At 40.3% G+C, this 15714-nt stretch overlaps 1 protein-coding gene across 4 annotated transcripts in view; it reads right to left on the bottom strand.

The window, feature by feature from the left end:
- Positions 1-1197: 1197 nt before the first annotated feature.
- Positions 1198-15714, bottom strand: part of xirp2a (xin actin binding repeat containing 2a) — a 51324-nt gene continuing 36807 nt past the window's right edge. For all 4 annotated transcript variants that reach the window (XM_079841556.1, XM_079841555.1, XM_079841557.1 and 1 more), the window contains 3 exons: positions 5169-14223; positions 4179-4312; positions 1198-3869 (listed from right to left, as the gene is read on the bottom strand). In XM_079841556.1, the coding sequence (XP_079697682.1) occupies positions 4218-4312; positions 5169-14223 (9150 nt within the window). In that variant the 3' untranslated portion in view covers positions 1198-3869; positions 4179-4217. The remainder of the gene's footprint in view (positions 3870-4178; positions 4313-5168; positions 14224-15714) is intronic.

The raw sequence follows: 15714 nt of genomic DNA, 5'->3' as shown, positions 1-15714 counted from the left end.
TACCTTTATATTTAATTTAATGTCTTGCTGCTGACCTTTGATGATGAAAATTACTAGATTTTCAGTTTTTATTGGTAAAACTTTTTTCTCCTGCATCATATTCTCCCATTATCCAGAATGTCAGCACAGCAGAGCTGCGTCCTCTACTGTTCATGCGTGAATTAGCATTTTTACTTCAGCCTGGGGCTTATTATTTCAATTTTGGTATGAAGAGGTCTTTACCGTTGCACAAAAATAGAACTTTTTTGTTATAAACAAAAACAAGCCCAGCCCAGGTGAGAAAAAGTAACGCAAAAGTAACGTAACACATTACTTTTCTTAAAAAGTAACTAAGTAACTCAATTAGTTACTTTTTAAGGGAGTAACGCAATATTGTAATGCTTTACTTTTCAAAGTAACTTTCCCCAACACTGCTGGTAGGTCACATGATAATGACAACATGACGAATGTAGCAAGTCCAGATTACATTCATACTACACACACACTCATACTATATAAAACATACTTTTTTTTCATACACTAATGTTCTAGCAACAAGCCGTTTCTTTTGTCAAAGATATTAAAGATATTTGCCTTCATTCTGATTTGCATTCTGATTTGCGCAGTTTTTTAAAACGTAAATGCGTAATGTCACGCTATAAGCTGTGTCTCATTTCAAAGGCTGCGTCCTCCAGAGGTCGCATTCGAAGGCTGCAAGGCTGTCTCATTTCAGAAAAGTAAGTAGGACACTCCGAATGCGACTTTCAAATACCATCAACAACCGTCATGTTTTTTAAATATCATTTGAAAAAATGACGCCGCCGGCAGATATATTTAATTATTATATTGATTTAATTACACATTGTTAGCTAATCTGTGTGCTTTGTATATGTGCATTTCTGAAATGCCTAACGTGGACAAACCACTTTAAATTGTAATGTAGATGTAATTTTGTAATGTCATTTTCTGTGAAGCTGCTTTGAAACAATATGTATTGTGAAAAGCGCTATACAAATAAATGTGAAATAAATTGAATTGAATATAGCCTACATTCAAGCGAAGATGTGGTGTTTAAATTTAAGTAGTTTCAAGCTTGTTTTTGTTTGTAAAACAGATAGTTGTGGTAAACAGGATTACTAAAGGTAAAATGTTTAGTGATTTTTAAACGTTTAGAACATTACTTTGCTGTCAAGGAAAGAAACATTTCATAGTCATTTTCAAGTTATAAATCATTTTCATTCATATAACTGGTGTGAGAGCGCAACAACACTGGGAATGTGTTGGCATAGCAACATGATACTGCAGGCTTCGAAATTAAATTAAATGAGTGCAACAGTCGGGGTCTGGAAGTAAAAACTCCATTGGCTTTCTCCATAGGGAACCTGATTTTTAGCGATAACTTATAAACCTTTAAAGACAGCCTTACTGTGAGCTACAAGGTTGTTAATCTATAGGATTTGCTTCTGTTGAAGCTGTTATTCCGCATTATTTCAACTTAATTTTAAAACAATTATGTTTAACAGCGGAATTCGTGATGAAAAACTATATTACCCGTGATTGTGTAGCCTATAGAAAATTTCACCAATCAGAAAGTCAAAACAAGCAAAACACGCCAAAAGACCTCTTTAGCTCCGCCCACTCCAATGAAGCCCCGCAAATGATGTACCTTTGAAATTTTTGTCACATTTTCAAATACTTTTTTGCTTAAATTCAAAGTTTGTTGTGATTTATCTTGTTGCTGGTTGACTTGGTTATCGGCTTAAAACTCAATCCCTATGGGAGAAATGAATGGAAAAGAATCTTTTAGAACCAACGCAGCTGAAAAAGTTGGCGGGCACTAATGAAACAAAAGATAATACTGATAATTCCAGAAACATGGTTTTTATTCATTGTCAATGCATTAGCAGTATAATGGAAACAATTCGTTCTAACCACCTTAAGACAGACAATCTGTCAAAAATTCTTTCAAACAAAAGCAGAAATCATAATCCCCTATGAATGTTCTATAAAGAAAGTAAAAGGGTATCTGCAAACACAGACACAGGCAAAGATACATGGATTCTGAATTAAATGTTTACAGCAAAAACAAAAAGAATCACTATCATATTTCCCAAATTTGTCTTGCACACCAGGTGCTTTAAATAAAGCTTTTAAAAATGTTCAGAAAGCGGTTAAATGTGCTGCGAGCCGCGAGCTGAGTATAAAATACAATACAAGCATGCTAACATTTATCTCTCCATGAACAGAGCTTTGGGACTGTTCTAAGGGATGCTAACAGAAACTTTGATTGTGTATAAATGAGTGTATGGCAGATTAAACAGAATGTAATTTTTTTTCCTAATCAGTCATCATCATAATATCGGTTCTGTTTAATTTGATCCTCTACGGACAAGAAGTCATTTTCATCCTGCCAGAGGCTGCTGGCTTCACTCAGCAGCCCAGCAGCTTTGGTGTCAATTTTATCGAGCGGATTCTTCCTCGTTTCCGCCTCAGTATGTTGGCCCATCTCCCCCTTCGATTCTATTCCAAAATCCAGAAGGTCATCCAGCTGAGATGAAGCTGATTCCTTGCTATAAATGTCATCCTTAAATTCATGAAACAGACTAGAACTGTCATCAAAACCTGAAAATATGTCATCTAGGAAACGTGAGGCACTAAATTTTTTGTTGTCATCTGCCTCTGTGCAAACCAATGTTTTGGTTGTGGGATGTTCTTGTTCTGCCTCTTTCGTGTCTTGTGAGTATTTGGCACATAATATGACAGAACTGTCCTCTTGAAGTTCTTGGAAAATGTCAGAAGCCCTGATATCACTGTTGATCTCTTCTTTAAACGATTCCTGTGAGGGAAGTGGCCCAGAGGAGGACAAGTCCACCAGCTCTGGTTCTTCTTTAATTTCATGAATTCCTACCAAACTGGCCTTGTTGTCCAATGATAGATTGCTGTTGTTATTATTGTTGTTGTTTGCATTGCCATTGGCTGTTTGGCCATTTTGTATTTCACCATCTATCACTGTCACTGTTACCTCTTCTCCCTCATTTGCTTGCACTTTCTTTTCACTTTCCTTAGCACCATTTTCATCAGTGTTTTTTACATTGTCGCTCTCCTCATCTGTATTCACATTCTCAGTTCTTTCTGCAACTCCATTCTCCAATTCCTCCTCTTTTTGACCATTAATCTCCCTTCCTTCTTTTACCTCCATGGCTTGAGTTGTCTCATTATCTTTCTGCTCTGTGATCTGCTGGCTTTCGTTGGAGGACTCAATGGCTTTGCCAGTTTCACTGGAATCCCCTGCCCCCTCAGCTGTTTCAGGTTTTGGTGTTGGCTCCTCCGGCTCTTGAGTTATTTTAGCATCTGTAGATGACTTTTCTGGCATATTTATGGGTGACACAAGCCCTCCATCATTTTCTTTGGGCCCATTTTCTGCTGGGTTTCCACTAGTAATTGCGGATTGCCTCTTATTTACTGTTGGATCATTATTCTCTTTACCTGAGAGTTCTGATTCAACTTGAGGAGGCCAGACAGGTTTGACTACCTTTAATTCATCCTCTAAATTAAATGGCTTCTTTGGGGAATCACAGAGGGGTGGCCACACAACTGCCATTTTATTTGCTGGCTTCTTTGTGTCATCATTCATCTTAGCTTGAGACATATTCTCTGTAGTGTCGGGGTCATTTTCTTGTGGGCTGTGAGTTAATTTGACATTAAAATTGACAGGAGGATTATTTTTCATGTTAGTTGCTTCTGACGAGTTGTTCTGATTCTTTGAACTCCAAAGATCTTTGTGGGGTTTTTCTCCAAACCCTTCATCATAGTTGCCTTTAGACTTGAAAAGTTGTTTGTAGTGTGGCTTGCAGTACATTCGTCCATGGAGAGAAGCATAGGTTCCAAGACTGAAGGAGAGAGATAAACACAAATATGATTTGAATCTGAAAATAACTAGATAGCTGTATATTGTATTCTGACATTACAAGAACAACTTGCTTATTCAGAAGAAATCATACAAGCTCACTCACACTTGTAACCTTCTTGCCAATGTTGCCAATGCAATCCGTTTAAATAACAAGTATACAAATCAAATCAAGTTCAACTGACTTTTCAGGATGCATTTCACTAAGAACATCTTCTCACGTGTTTCACGCTGTAACACATTAAAATGTGGAAAAAACATCTAGTATTAATGTAAAAAAAGAAGCCACTACCTGAGCTGGCTGCTGCAGTGGGCACATCTAAAACAGGTTTTATGGAAGTTTTGCTTGTCTGCTATGAGAGACTCCATGGGATACACCCTCTTCCGACATACCTGACACAGTTCGGACTCTGGCACCCGTATCTTCTGTTGGAGAGAGATAGAGTGACATCAGAAAATGCTTTTAAATCTGTCAGCACGTATTCCTATACACTGCCTAGCTCAAAATAGTCATTGTTTGGATTTAAATAGGCAAATGCTTAAGCATCTATGATTAGATTAATATTGCAGTGATTATTATGTTTCTAGCATGTTATATGTTTGGCAACAGTTCTTCTAACCCTAATTGATGGAGTGTGTATCTTTTCATTTCTTAAACAACCATGTAGGAAGACATCACGGCCATATTCCAAGATGACAATGTCAAGATTCATCAGGCTCAAATTGTGAAAAAATAGTTGGGAGGGAGCATGAAGAATAATTTTCACACATGAATTGGCACCTCCAGACCTTAAATTCATTGAAAGTCTTTGGGATGTGCTGGAGTAGACTTTACAGAGTGCTTAACTCTTGCGTTGTCGATACAAGAGCTTGACCAAAAATGTATGCACCTCTTGATGGAAATAACATTACAACATTTATTTTCATCAAGAGGTTTTTGGCTGGGCAGTGTATATATTTTATGTTAATGAGTTAAGGAATATAGAAAAAGCAACAAAAAACTGTTAGTATAGTTGCTGGAATTAAAATATTTAAGTACTACATGCATTTAGGGAGGTTCAATATAACTGCACACATTTCATCTGGACCTCATAAAATCTAAAGGGCAATACTTCAAATGTTCAGTTCACAAAACAATAATTATTTTCAAGATCAAAATCAAAGTGCAGGCACAAGGAATACCTAAAGAATCACTATTTGTCAAGTGCAAACACACCATCGCCGTTTTAGTCATCACACTGTACTCTTTGTTAACTTTTCCATGCTCATCACATAGGTTTACCGGTGACAACAGTATGGTGCTGGTGTGAAACAGTCTGTGATCTGTGCTGTTCAGACACAGTGAAGCCCAGGTTTTTGAAGACATTTTCACTCTCTGCCCATGTCTGCTGGAAGCTCTTTAGTAACTCTTCTGCAGAGGCCTCTGGTGGAACGTCCAGGACAGGAACATTCCCTCTTACTACATCTGCATATGTTGGTGGATCACCTCGGGTTGTCACACTCTCAAAGTGGGAGGTTGTTTCAATCTTCGAGCCTGTTACAGTGTTTCCAAACTCATCTACCGTGGAGAAGTGCTCAGTTGCAGATTTAGTTTCAGAAAATCCTTCAGGTGCTTCCTCTTGTCTCCCAATATTTTTTCTCTCTTCCTTTAAGTACTGGTGGGCTTGCTCACCCATTTCAAAGACATTCTTGAGGGCCTTAATATCAAAGCTTGGTATGTCTTCCACCAAGGATGACTTCTTCTCAGATTCAGCATCTTCTGTGTCACTATCAAGTCTCTCAGTGATCACAATGGGATCCTTTCGAACATAAACTTTAGGCTGGGGAGACTCAAATTTGTTAACAAGCTTGGACAGGTCAACCCTGGGCAAGTCCTCTAGCATTCTCTCATGAACATCTATGGATCTCGGGATCTCCGGCTCATTATCTTCTGTATCTGGTTCAAGACGCTCGGGGATGTCAATAGGATCCTTGCGTATATATGTACGAGCGACCTCTGCTTTCTGAGCCTCTTCAAAGAACTCACGCTTGTCTTTCACGGTCATCATTGAGTCTCCATGGATATCTGTTATATCCATCAGGGATGAATCCATCATTTGAGTCTCAAAGGTAATCTCTGAACAGCTGGATGAGCGAGACCCTTCCAGATCTGTTTGGACCTTTATCATGTACTCTGGCAAAGGCATGGGTGGTGGAGTCATGCCTTGTGAGAGTTTGGCTGTGGTATCTCTTAGTTTAGCTAGTTTCTCAGAGCGACTCATTGTGGGGGAGGGTGTGGATTGGTTCAGGCGTGTTGGTGTTTCAGACCAGCGAGGTGGAGGTGTTGGTGTGTTGCCTGACCTGTAAGTGGAAGGTGGTGATGGAGTCACTCTCAAGGGAGAGTCTGTCCTCTTGGCAGACTCAATGCAGATATACGTTGGTGACGGTGTCCGCATTCTTAGCTCAGGTGGCATTTTGAGCTCTGCTGTCTTTGATTCAGTATGGCACTCTGTCTTCTTTTCCTCCACTACTTTCTTCTGAGTCTCTATTTTTGCTGAGCCAATAGTAATCTTAGATATTTTTTGTGTGGCTCCACCTACTATTTTCTTCTCCTGTGGTGACTCACTTTTTGCTGACTCTGAAACAGACAGATTTCCTTCTAAAAAACTCAGTTTAGCCAGGGCAAGGTTCTGTACATAGGTTATGACCTCTATCATTTTCTGCTTGTTGTACTGAGTACGGCTTAAATCAGCCTTCTCTTCAGAACTGACTAGCCAATCAGGAATGATACTCAGCATGATTTTTAATGACTTTGGATTCATTTTTGCAGGGGATCCTTCAAACTCCTTGATGTAACTCAACAATTTTTGAATCTCTTCACATTTTTGCGTATAAGCAATTTCAGTTGTCATTGAGGTACTCTTTTCATAATCTGCTGCTTCTGTAATCTCTGTTTTGTTTTGCTCTTCTTTCTGCATTGGCTGTTTTATGGCCTCCTCTCTGCTTGGAGGCCGCAGCGGAGGCTTTACCTGCTTTTTGATCTGGAATTTACTTTTTTGTTGAGTGCTCTGTTGTTGAACTGTGCTCTGAGTGACCATCCTCTCTTCATGAATCTGTACATGTTCCTCTCTCACTGCTTGATGGGACTGAATGACAGTTGTCTGCCCTTGACCTTGATGTACCTGAATAGATGGTTGTATTTGATGTATCTCAACTGATGGTCTTGGTGCTACAGGTGGTGGCTGTTTAACTGATGTTTGTTTTTGTTTCTTCAACTGGACCTCCATTTTGGTGTCTTGCTTGGTTTGTCTCATTTCCTCCTTTTTCTCAACTTTCACTTCAGTTTTTTCCATGGCACTGGTGGATTTTTGGAGGCCCTCCTGACCTATGCACACTTGAGACACACTTGTTTGCACACTTGATTGAACTATGTCCTTTTCCTCTTCCTGTTTCTCCAGCGTCTCTATCTTAGGTACCTTAAATGTTTTCACCTTAAAGTTAGGGGTCACTTTTGGGATCTTTGTGGTCTGAGAGGGAACCTTCTTGACTTCTTGAGCCGCACACGTCTCTAGACTCTTGATCCCTTCTTCTTGAACAGAAGCAGTTATCTGACTTTGAACACTTTTTGAGGCCTGGATGCTCTCATGTTTTACAGAGTGAGCTTTTGTACTCTCAACTTGCTCTGTAACAGAGTGTGTAATGACTGTAGGGGCTGGATGGCTTTTCATTTCTACGGCTGCAGTGACAGATGCCTGTTTTTTATCTGATACAGTGTTGGATGATTCTGAGGTTGTTTTCTTACCAACTTTGGGAATTGAAGGTTTGCTTATCTGAAAATTTGCAGGTGGCTTTTTCTTTGGAGGGGTCTGTGGACTTTTTTGGGGGGCACTGTTTTCTGCTGTTTCTTTGGGCAACGTGGCTGGCTTCTGCTTAGGTTCTAACACTTTAGATGTTTCTTGTTGTGTCTCAAAAAATATTTGAGGCTTTTCAGCTTTCTGTGTGCTTGACTCTTCTTCAGCCTTAATTTCACCGACATTAAATGTTTTAGTAGGTGAGGTGGGAGTACTTTCTCCCTTGTTTTTTTCAGCCTCCTCTCTTTGTTTGCGATATCTCTCTTCTGCAAGCATGAGAGGGGTTTTGAATTTACTTGCATAAGATCTTGATTTTGTAGCAGCAGTGTCAGGGGGAGGTGGGAGTTTAATTGGTGGAACGAAAACCTTTTTAGGGCGTTGTGGTTCCTCAGCTGCTGGTTGTAGAACAGGTATTGCTGATGAAGCTTTAGCAATATGTGGAGCTGGAGGATCAATTGTTTTAACCTGTCCCTTTTGCTTGGTGATGTTCTCAGTAGTTTCAGTGACTGCAGTTATGTTTGATGCAACAGTTTCAATCTGCTCTGCCACTGATGGAGGAGGTGGAGGTGGTGGAGCAGGTGCAGTTTGTTTTTTCTGCCATTTAAATGTTTTGGGCTGTGGTTGCTTGGGAGGCTCAGGTTTGGGCACTTTGAATAAAGCTCTGCCTTTTGGCTTTCCAGGTTGAGTGACTGAGCTGAGTTCCTGCTGGGATGGAGGAGGAGGCAGGAGGTCTTGAGGTGGAGGAGGTGGTGGAAAGAATTCAGTGTCTGTCTCCATGATAGGAGGTGGTGGAGGGGGAAGGTCACTGTCCTGTCTCGTGACCAGAGGAGGGCGTGGTAAGAGGGTGGACTGGACATCACTTTCTGCCACTGGTGAGGGAGGAGGAGGCAAAGAAAGCTCTGACTCAGAGGGGGGTGGAGGAGAACTCGGAGGTGGTGGAAAGTGAATCTCTGGCTGTGGCTTCACTCTTTTTATCATTCCTTTGGGACTGAGATTGCGGTTCAGGCTCTTCATATTTTTCTCTGATTTTAAATTCTTAATATTCTGCTTCTGGGTTATGGTGGTGTGCTCTGTTATCTTAGTCGTCTGAACCTGTGTGACAGTCTTTGTCTCCTCAGTTTGCTTCATGCTAATATTACTTTGTGATACCTCCACTGATGCATTTGTTGAAGACACAGCTGCAATTTCAGATTTCTTCTCACTCATCTGACCTCCAACAATCTTCTTCTTGATTAACACTGGACTAGGAGTGTTCTGTTTCTGTTTTACATGTTGCTCCTTTACATTCATCTTTTGAGAGCCTTGAGAGGACTCTTGTGAATGAACAGCTGTATTCATCTGTTTAGTAGTAGAACGATACTCCTCAGAAGAAGTCTGACTTTCTGAAGATTTGATCTCTGATGTCTTTTGTGTGCTGCTCTGCTGCATGTTTCTCACTGGAGGTGGATTTTCTGGCTTTGCCTCAGTTTTAGGTCCAGTCGGGCATTCACGAGTTGCTTGTTGAGGGGGAACGGGATTTTTAATGGGAGCTTTAACTTTTTTATTCATTTTTGATTTGTGGCTTGATTGCTCTTTTTTCTTCATCAGGGATTTAATGGTGCCCTGAACATCTCCCTTAATCACCTCTTCTTTCTCAATTTGCACTTGCTCCTGTTCATAAAGCGATTTGATGGAGGATTTTATGTCACCCTCTGTGCTTGGCCTCCTCTGCATAGATGGGGATGAGCCCGGGTCTAGTAAGAGCTGAATTGTACCCTTCACATTGCCCTGTTCACTAACTTGGTGCTGAAAAACCCTCTTTTCAGTGGAAGCCTCTTGAAGACTAAGAAGAGCAGTCTGAATGTCACCTTTAACAATCTCCTCCTTCTCAACCTCTTTTACTGCTTGCTTTGCCTCCTCCAGGGATTTTAAGGTACCTTTAATATCCCCTGGGACCAAATCTTCAATAATTACCTCAGTCTTTACAGATGTTGATTTTTCAAGAGATTCTAATGCACTCCTAATGTCACCAGGGACAATTTCAGGTTTTTCTATTTCTTTAAGTTGGCTTTGAGCCTCCTCAAGAGACCTAAGTGTTGTACTGATATCTCCTTTGACTATCTCTTCTTTTTCTATGACAGCACATTGGTTTACAGCTTGTGTAAGAGAGTCAAGAGCTGCTCTCAAGTCTCCCTTTACTATCTCCTCTTTCTGCATGTTATGCAGGGATAGTATGGGTTCCATCATAAACACCTGTACTGTGTTATTTACATCACCTGGTACAATATCATCTTCAGCAACAGTTCGTCCTATTGTCTGATGGCTCTTTCTTAGAATCTGCTTTGTTTGTTCTACATCACCTCCAATAATCTTTTCTTTAATTTTTTCCTGAACAATTCCATCAGCCTCCACCTGAAGTTGTCTGAGGTAGTCCAGTGCCCCAGACTCAATACAAGTAGAATAAAAACTGACATTTCCCCTCTCTGCTTCTCCCACAGTTATCTTAGAGGATGGGTCCTTTGCATCAGTATTACCCAGCAGCCTATGCAGTGTTCCACGAATATTTCCTCTAACAATATCCTCTTTCTCAACATTGCTCTCACTTTCTTTATTGAGAAGTGAGTATATGGTCATTCTCACATCTCCTTTCTCATCTTCTTGAATCAGAATGCCACGTTTGGAAGATCCTTCCTGCTTGAGCAAGTTATTAATTGCCTCTTGAATGTCTCCTCTGATAACTTCCTCTTTCTCAACATTACCACTTTTATCCTGATTAAAGAGCTGTTGGACAGTTGAGTTGATATCTCCTCTTTCCTCCCTATCTATGGTGATTCCCCTCTCTGTTGTCTCACGTCTGTTAAGCAGGTTCATCATAATATTGTTTAGGTCTCCGTGTATTACTTCTTCTCTCTGGATCTCTGGAGTCTCCTGGTTTAGAAGTTTGTATTTAGCCATTCTGACATCTCCAATCTCATCTGTCTCAATTAAAATTCCTTGTGACTCAACCATTTTCTGAGAATACAGCTCTTCTAGGGTTGACTTGATGCTTTTACCAACGATCTCTGTTCTCTCCATACTGCTCTCATTAAACTCAGTTAGGGGGGTAGTTTCAAATAACCATGTTGTTGTCTTCACATCGGCTTTTGGGATTTCCTCACGAGAAATTACAGTATCTGTTTCATCAACTTCCTTGATACGATCAAGTGGTTCCTTTTCAAAGAGCCACACAGACTGCTTAACATCACCTTTCACCACTTCTTCACGTGTCACCTTCTCCATCTCGTCATACTCCGAACCTTCACCATGGATCTTGTCAATGGTATGAGTTTCGAACATCCATGTGGAGCTTCTCACATTACCTCTCTGAATCTCACTGACACTAACAGTTCTCACATATTTCTTTGATAGGTCATCCATTTCAAAACGCTGCTTGTTTGTTTTCACATCCCCCCCTTGGATGTCTGCTACAGTTTTAATAGCGACTTTCATATCCTCTGCAATCTCATCAAGAGGCTGAGTTTCAAACCTCCACCTGGCTGTGTTGACGTCTCCTTTTTGGATGTCTTCTTCAGTAACAGCTTTGATGACATAAACCTCATCTGTATCTCTTATTGAGTCAAGGGGCTTTGTCTCAAATAACCATCTTGCCCCAACCACATCTCCTCGCAGAATCTCTTCTTTTGTGACTGTAGTGACCTCATGATAGTGTCCTTCTTTGTCCCTGATAGCATACAGTGGTTGAGTCTCAAACATCATGGTGTAGTTTTTTACGTCCCCTTTCTCAATCTCCTTGTGTATGATGCTTTGGAGTTTGCTGATCTCAGTATCAGATGCTTCCTCCTGAATCTTATCTAATGAGTATGTCTCAAAAATGAAGCGACCTTTATCAACATTACCTCCCTGAATATCTGTTACTGTGTGTGACTCCTTGAATTCCTCAGAATTGTCCCTTATGGAATCAATTGATTGGTTTTCAAATTTCCAGGTACAGTTCACCACATTTCCTTTCTGAATGTCCTCTGTTTGACGGCATTTGAGTTTCTGCATGGTCTCCTCTGATGTAGAAGTCATTATATCAGATGACTGATTCTCAAAGATGTATTTCATCCGTGATACATCTCCAGAGTGAATGTCAATCTCTGTGATTCGCTTAAAGCCACTATGATCCTCATCGTCTGTGATGTTTTCCAGGTTTTCAGTCTCAAATAGGAAACGCACTAGACGTACATCCTTACCTTGTACATCGTCTTGCTTTACTGTGCAAGTTTTCAGGATTGTCTCAGACTCCTCTTTGATGCTGTCAAGAGTCTGAGTCTCAAAAAGCCATGTACAGGTTTTAACATCTCCTTTCCGGATGTCTGTAGAGTCCTCAGTCTTTGTCTCTTTCTCATACAAGACATCCATTGGCTGGGTTTCGAACAACCATCTGCATGTTTTAACGTCGCCTCTTTGGATCTCAATGCTCTCATTTTTCCTGTTGTCCTCTTCCTCTAAGTTGAAGTATTTAATGCCATCAAGGGGCTGGGTTTCGAAAAGCCATTTGGCAGTTTTGACATCACCTGATTGGATTTCTTCTTTAGATATTCCTTTGATTATCTGGAACTTAGTGATGCTCTCATCAAACTGATCAATGGGACGAGTTTCAAACATCCACTTGCAGCTTCTCACATCTCCTTTCACAACTTCCTCTCTGCGCACGGTTTTGACCTCATGGTAGTGTCCTGAGCTGTCCTGTACAGCATACAAGGGTGTTGACTCAAATAACACTTTATTTGATTTCACTGAGCCACTGGTGACACCCTCCACTTGAATTTTTTGTGCATCTGTACACTTGCTCAGGTCCATGGTCTCAAATATTTCCTTGTAATTTGTGACATCACCCTTTTCAAGGTCCTCTAGATTAATAGTCCGTGTGATCTCCTTCTTTTCCTCTCTGATCTGCTCAAGAGGTTTGCTTTCAAACAACCACCTCTGGTGTCTCACATCACCTTTCTCTTCTTCTGAAGCTATCACCTTTTGTAGCTTTCCAACTTCTGCTAACTCTTTCAGATTCTCCATTGGCACGGTTTCAAACAAATGCCTAGCAGAAGTAACATCACCACCCATAATGTCTTCTGAGTCCAGTGGTCTTGCATTGGTATTGTCTTTAAGTTTATCCATCGGCTGTGTTTCAAAGATCATGCAGTGTCTCCTCACATCTGCACCTAAAATCTCCTCCTTGTGAGTCTTTGTGCTTTCCCATTCCTCATCTTTGATTTGATCAAGTGTCTTTGTCTCAAACAGCCATCTTCCTTTGTTCACACCAACCTGATAGTTTTCCTCCATGGAGACCCCACAGATTAGTTTTACCTGGCTTGGATCTTTGCTGATCAGGTCCAGTGGCTGAGTTTCAAAGAGCCAGCGTGATGTCCTAACATCACCTTTCTCAGTTTCTTCACGTCGCACCTTGGTAATCTCCAGCATCTCACCGGAGTCACCACGGATGACACACATAGGATGTGTTTCGAACATCTTGGTTGTCTTCTTTACCTCACCCTTGATTTCTTCAAGCTCTGACTTCAGCTGCAGGAAATTACTTTCATCTATAGTTTCAGTGTGTCCAAGTGTGTCCAGGTGCTGTGTTTCAAACAAGTACCTAGCAGTTTTCACATCACCCCCAGAAATGTCTTTCATATACATAACCTGTGCCTCTTGCTCATCCTCTTGGTAAATTCTGTTGAGTGTGTCTAGCGGTTGTGTCTCGAATAGCCATGTTGCAGTCTGGACATCTCCCCTTGCAAGCTCTAGTTTTCCAATGTGCTCTGCTGAATCAGTTTTTTCTGTACCTAGAGCATCGATGGGCTTTGTTTCAAACATCCATGTAGTATACTTCACATCTTTTCCAGCAATAATTTCTTGTTGGGCTATGTTCTTGCCCTCATCCTCATCTGGTGTTTCATCTTTAATGGAATCTAGGGGCTTGTTCTCAAACATCCAGCGCATTGACTGCACCTCACCTTTCAGGATCTCATCCCACTCCAAATACTCTCTCTCTGGGCTTATGCACTTGCCAGGGCTGGTACTCCCGCTGTTTTCAAAAACATAACGTGCTTGCTGAATGTCTCTGCCCACCTCCTCATCACTGTCCACATAAGTTTGCTCCGTGTCTGTTACTTCAGTGAAGAAGTCACGCTCCAGGTTTTTACGCACTTCTGGATGAATGTGCTTGTAGAGGCGCTTAAGTTCATAGAGGTTTCTCTGCTTAGAGTACTCCTCTTTATTGACTGCATATTTGGCTGAAGTAGGTGCATCTGTTGGCTTAGGGGAAAGACAACGTCCTGGGACTTGGGAAGTCACTTGAAACTGATGTGTGGCAGATACTGGTTGTGAGAATTGCTCCACGGCATCATAATGTGAGGAAGCCATGGAGGAGGTAGAGGCCTCTTGCATTGTTTTAGTAACAGACATGGTCTCATAGCTACCTGTGGCAGCAGTCTTTGAAGAAACATTTACTGGGGCCCAAGGAAACTGGTTGTAATCAAGGTCAATCTTTGTTGTTATAGATGGGAAAGACAAGCATAATCTTTTATCAATACATATTTTTTATGTATAAGTACAGAAAAGGAGTGACACAAAGAAATGTGCATGAATAGAATAGTCAGACAAAGCTGATGTATGTAAACAAACATATTAGCGTATCTTTAAATATGGGCACTTTTGGCAATGTGGATTTTTAGTCAACTCTCTTAAAACAATTTTTTCACACTTTAGTTTGTTCATCAAAGTATAATTTCCACCACATCTCGAATTATTTATTGTTTAATATTATTCTTAGATGGAAATTACATTTTAAACTTAATTTCAATTTAGGCTAATTTCATATATATAGTATATTATGTATAACATTAAATGTAATAACAATAGTTGTCTTAATTTAATAATCGAGTGTCTGGATCTCAGATAAGGATAAACCAATAACATCTATACTCTATGTAAAATACAAAAGTAGCAAAAATAAACGATCTTGGTTTTTCCAATTTCCAAGACAATTGTGTGACCTACATGAAAGAAATGGTGAAATCAGTTTGAATAACAATCAACCCCTGGGACATAAAAGTGCCTGAAATTAAAGAAACACCCACACAGTATATTTTAAGTAAGGCCTGTTTCACACTGGAGGTGTAAGCAGTGCTTAAGCAGCGCATATATTTTTTTCGTCGACCATGCTTCTAGATTAGAGCATTCACATGGCACACCGAGGGAGCAGAGCAGAAGTGGCAGCACTGCGATCTTTCAGTGCCTAGTCTATTTTTGCTGTGCCACTTACTCTGAATTCTTTAGTTTACACTAACAAATAATCAGATGGAGTTAAAAGTATGCATGTCTGGCTTGCTGGGGAGGGCTACGAGCTCGCAATTTGGCCCGAGCCCAGAGTACTCCTCCCCCTATCCCTGGCTAGGAAAGTAAACAGGTGAGAGTGCGGAGACAGGGTGGTGAGGGATGCATAAAACTGTCGAGGAAGATAGGTGAGTTGGCTATGTATATATATACATATATATATACCTCTATATATATAGGCCTCCTCTCGTGCTGATTGGATAGACAATTTGAACGGGTTCCTCCCAAACTTTGTTAATAAAACAATTTAAAGCGACAGTGCATTGTTCTTGTTTAAAATACACCCGAGTTAAAATAAAAAAAAATACATTTCATCTTAAAATCATATATAAGTGAGGTGTTCCGTGTTTCATAATCACCACATAACATTCAGTGCTGTGAGAAAAAAATGAAATACATGCAAACACAAATAATTGACAGGAGATTTTGCCAAAACGTTAAAGGCCTATTTAATTGATTAAAACTAAATGTATATCTTAACTTTTAAGATTACTTTTATCATGTAAATGCAACCATTCTGAGTGGGCAGTGGAGTGTGCAGTCAAAGAAACAAACATCACCAACAAAAAACGTAATTCTAAATGTTTTTCTGATGCAAGATTTTATTTTGAAAGATATGCGTGAAAGCTGTTGACAATTCTG

The sequence above is a fragment of the Gobio gobio genome (assembly GCF_949357685.1).
Source record: "Gobio gobio genome assembly, chromosome: 17".
Taxonomy (NCBI): Eukaryota; Metazoa; Chordata; class Actinopteri; order Cypriniformes; family Gobionidae; genus Gobio; species Gobio gobio.
The sequence above is the reverse complement of the archived record's forward strand: the minus strand, read 5'-3'. Positions and strand labels throughout refer to the sequence as shown.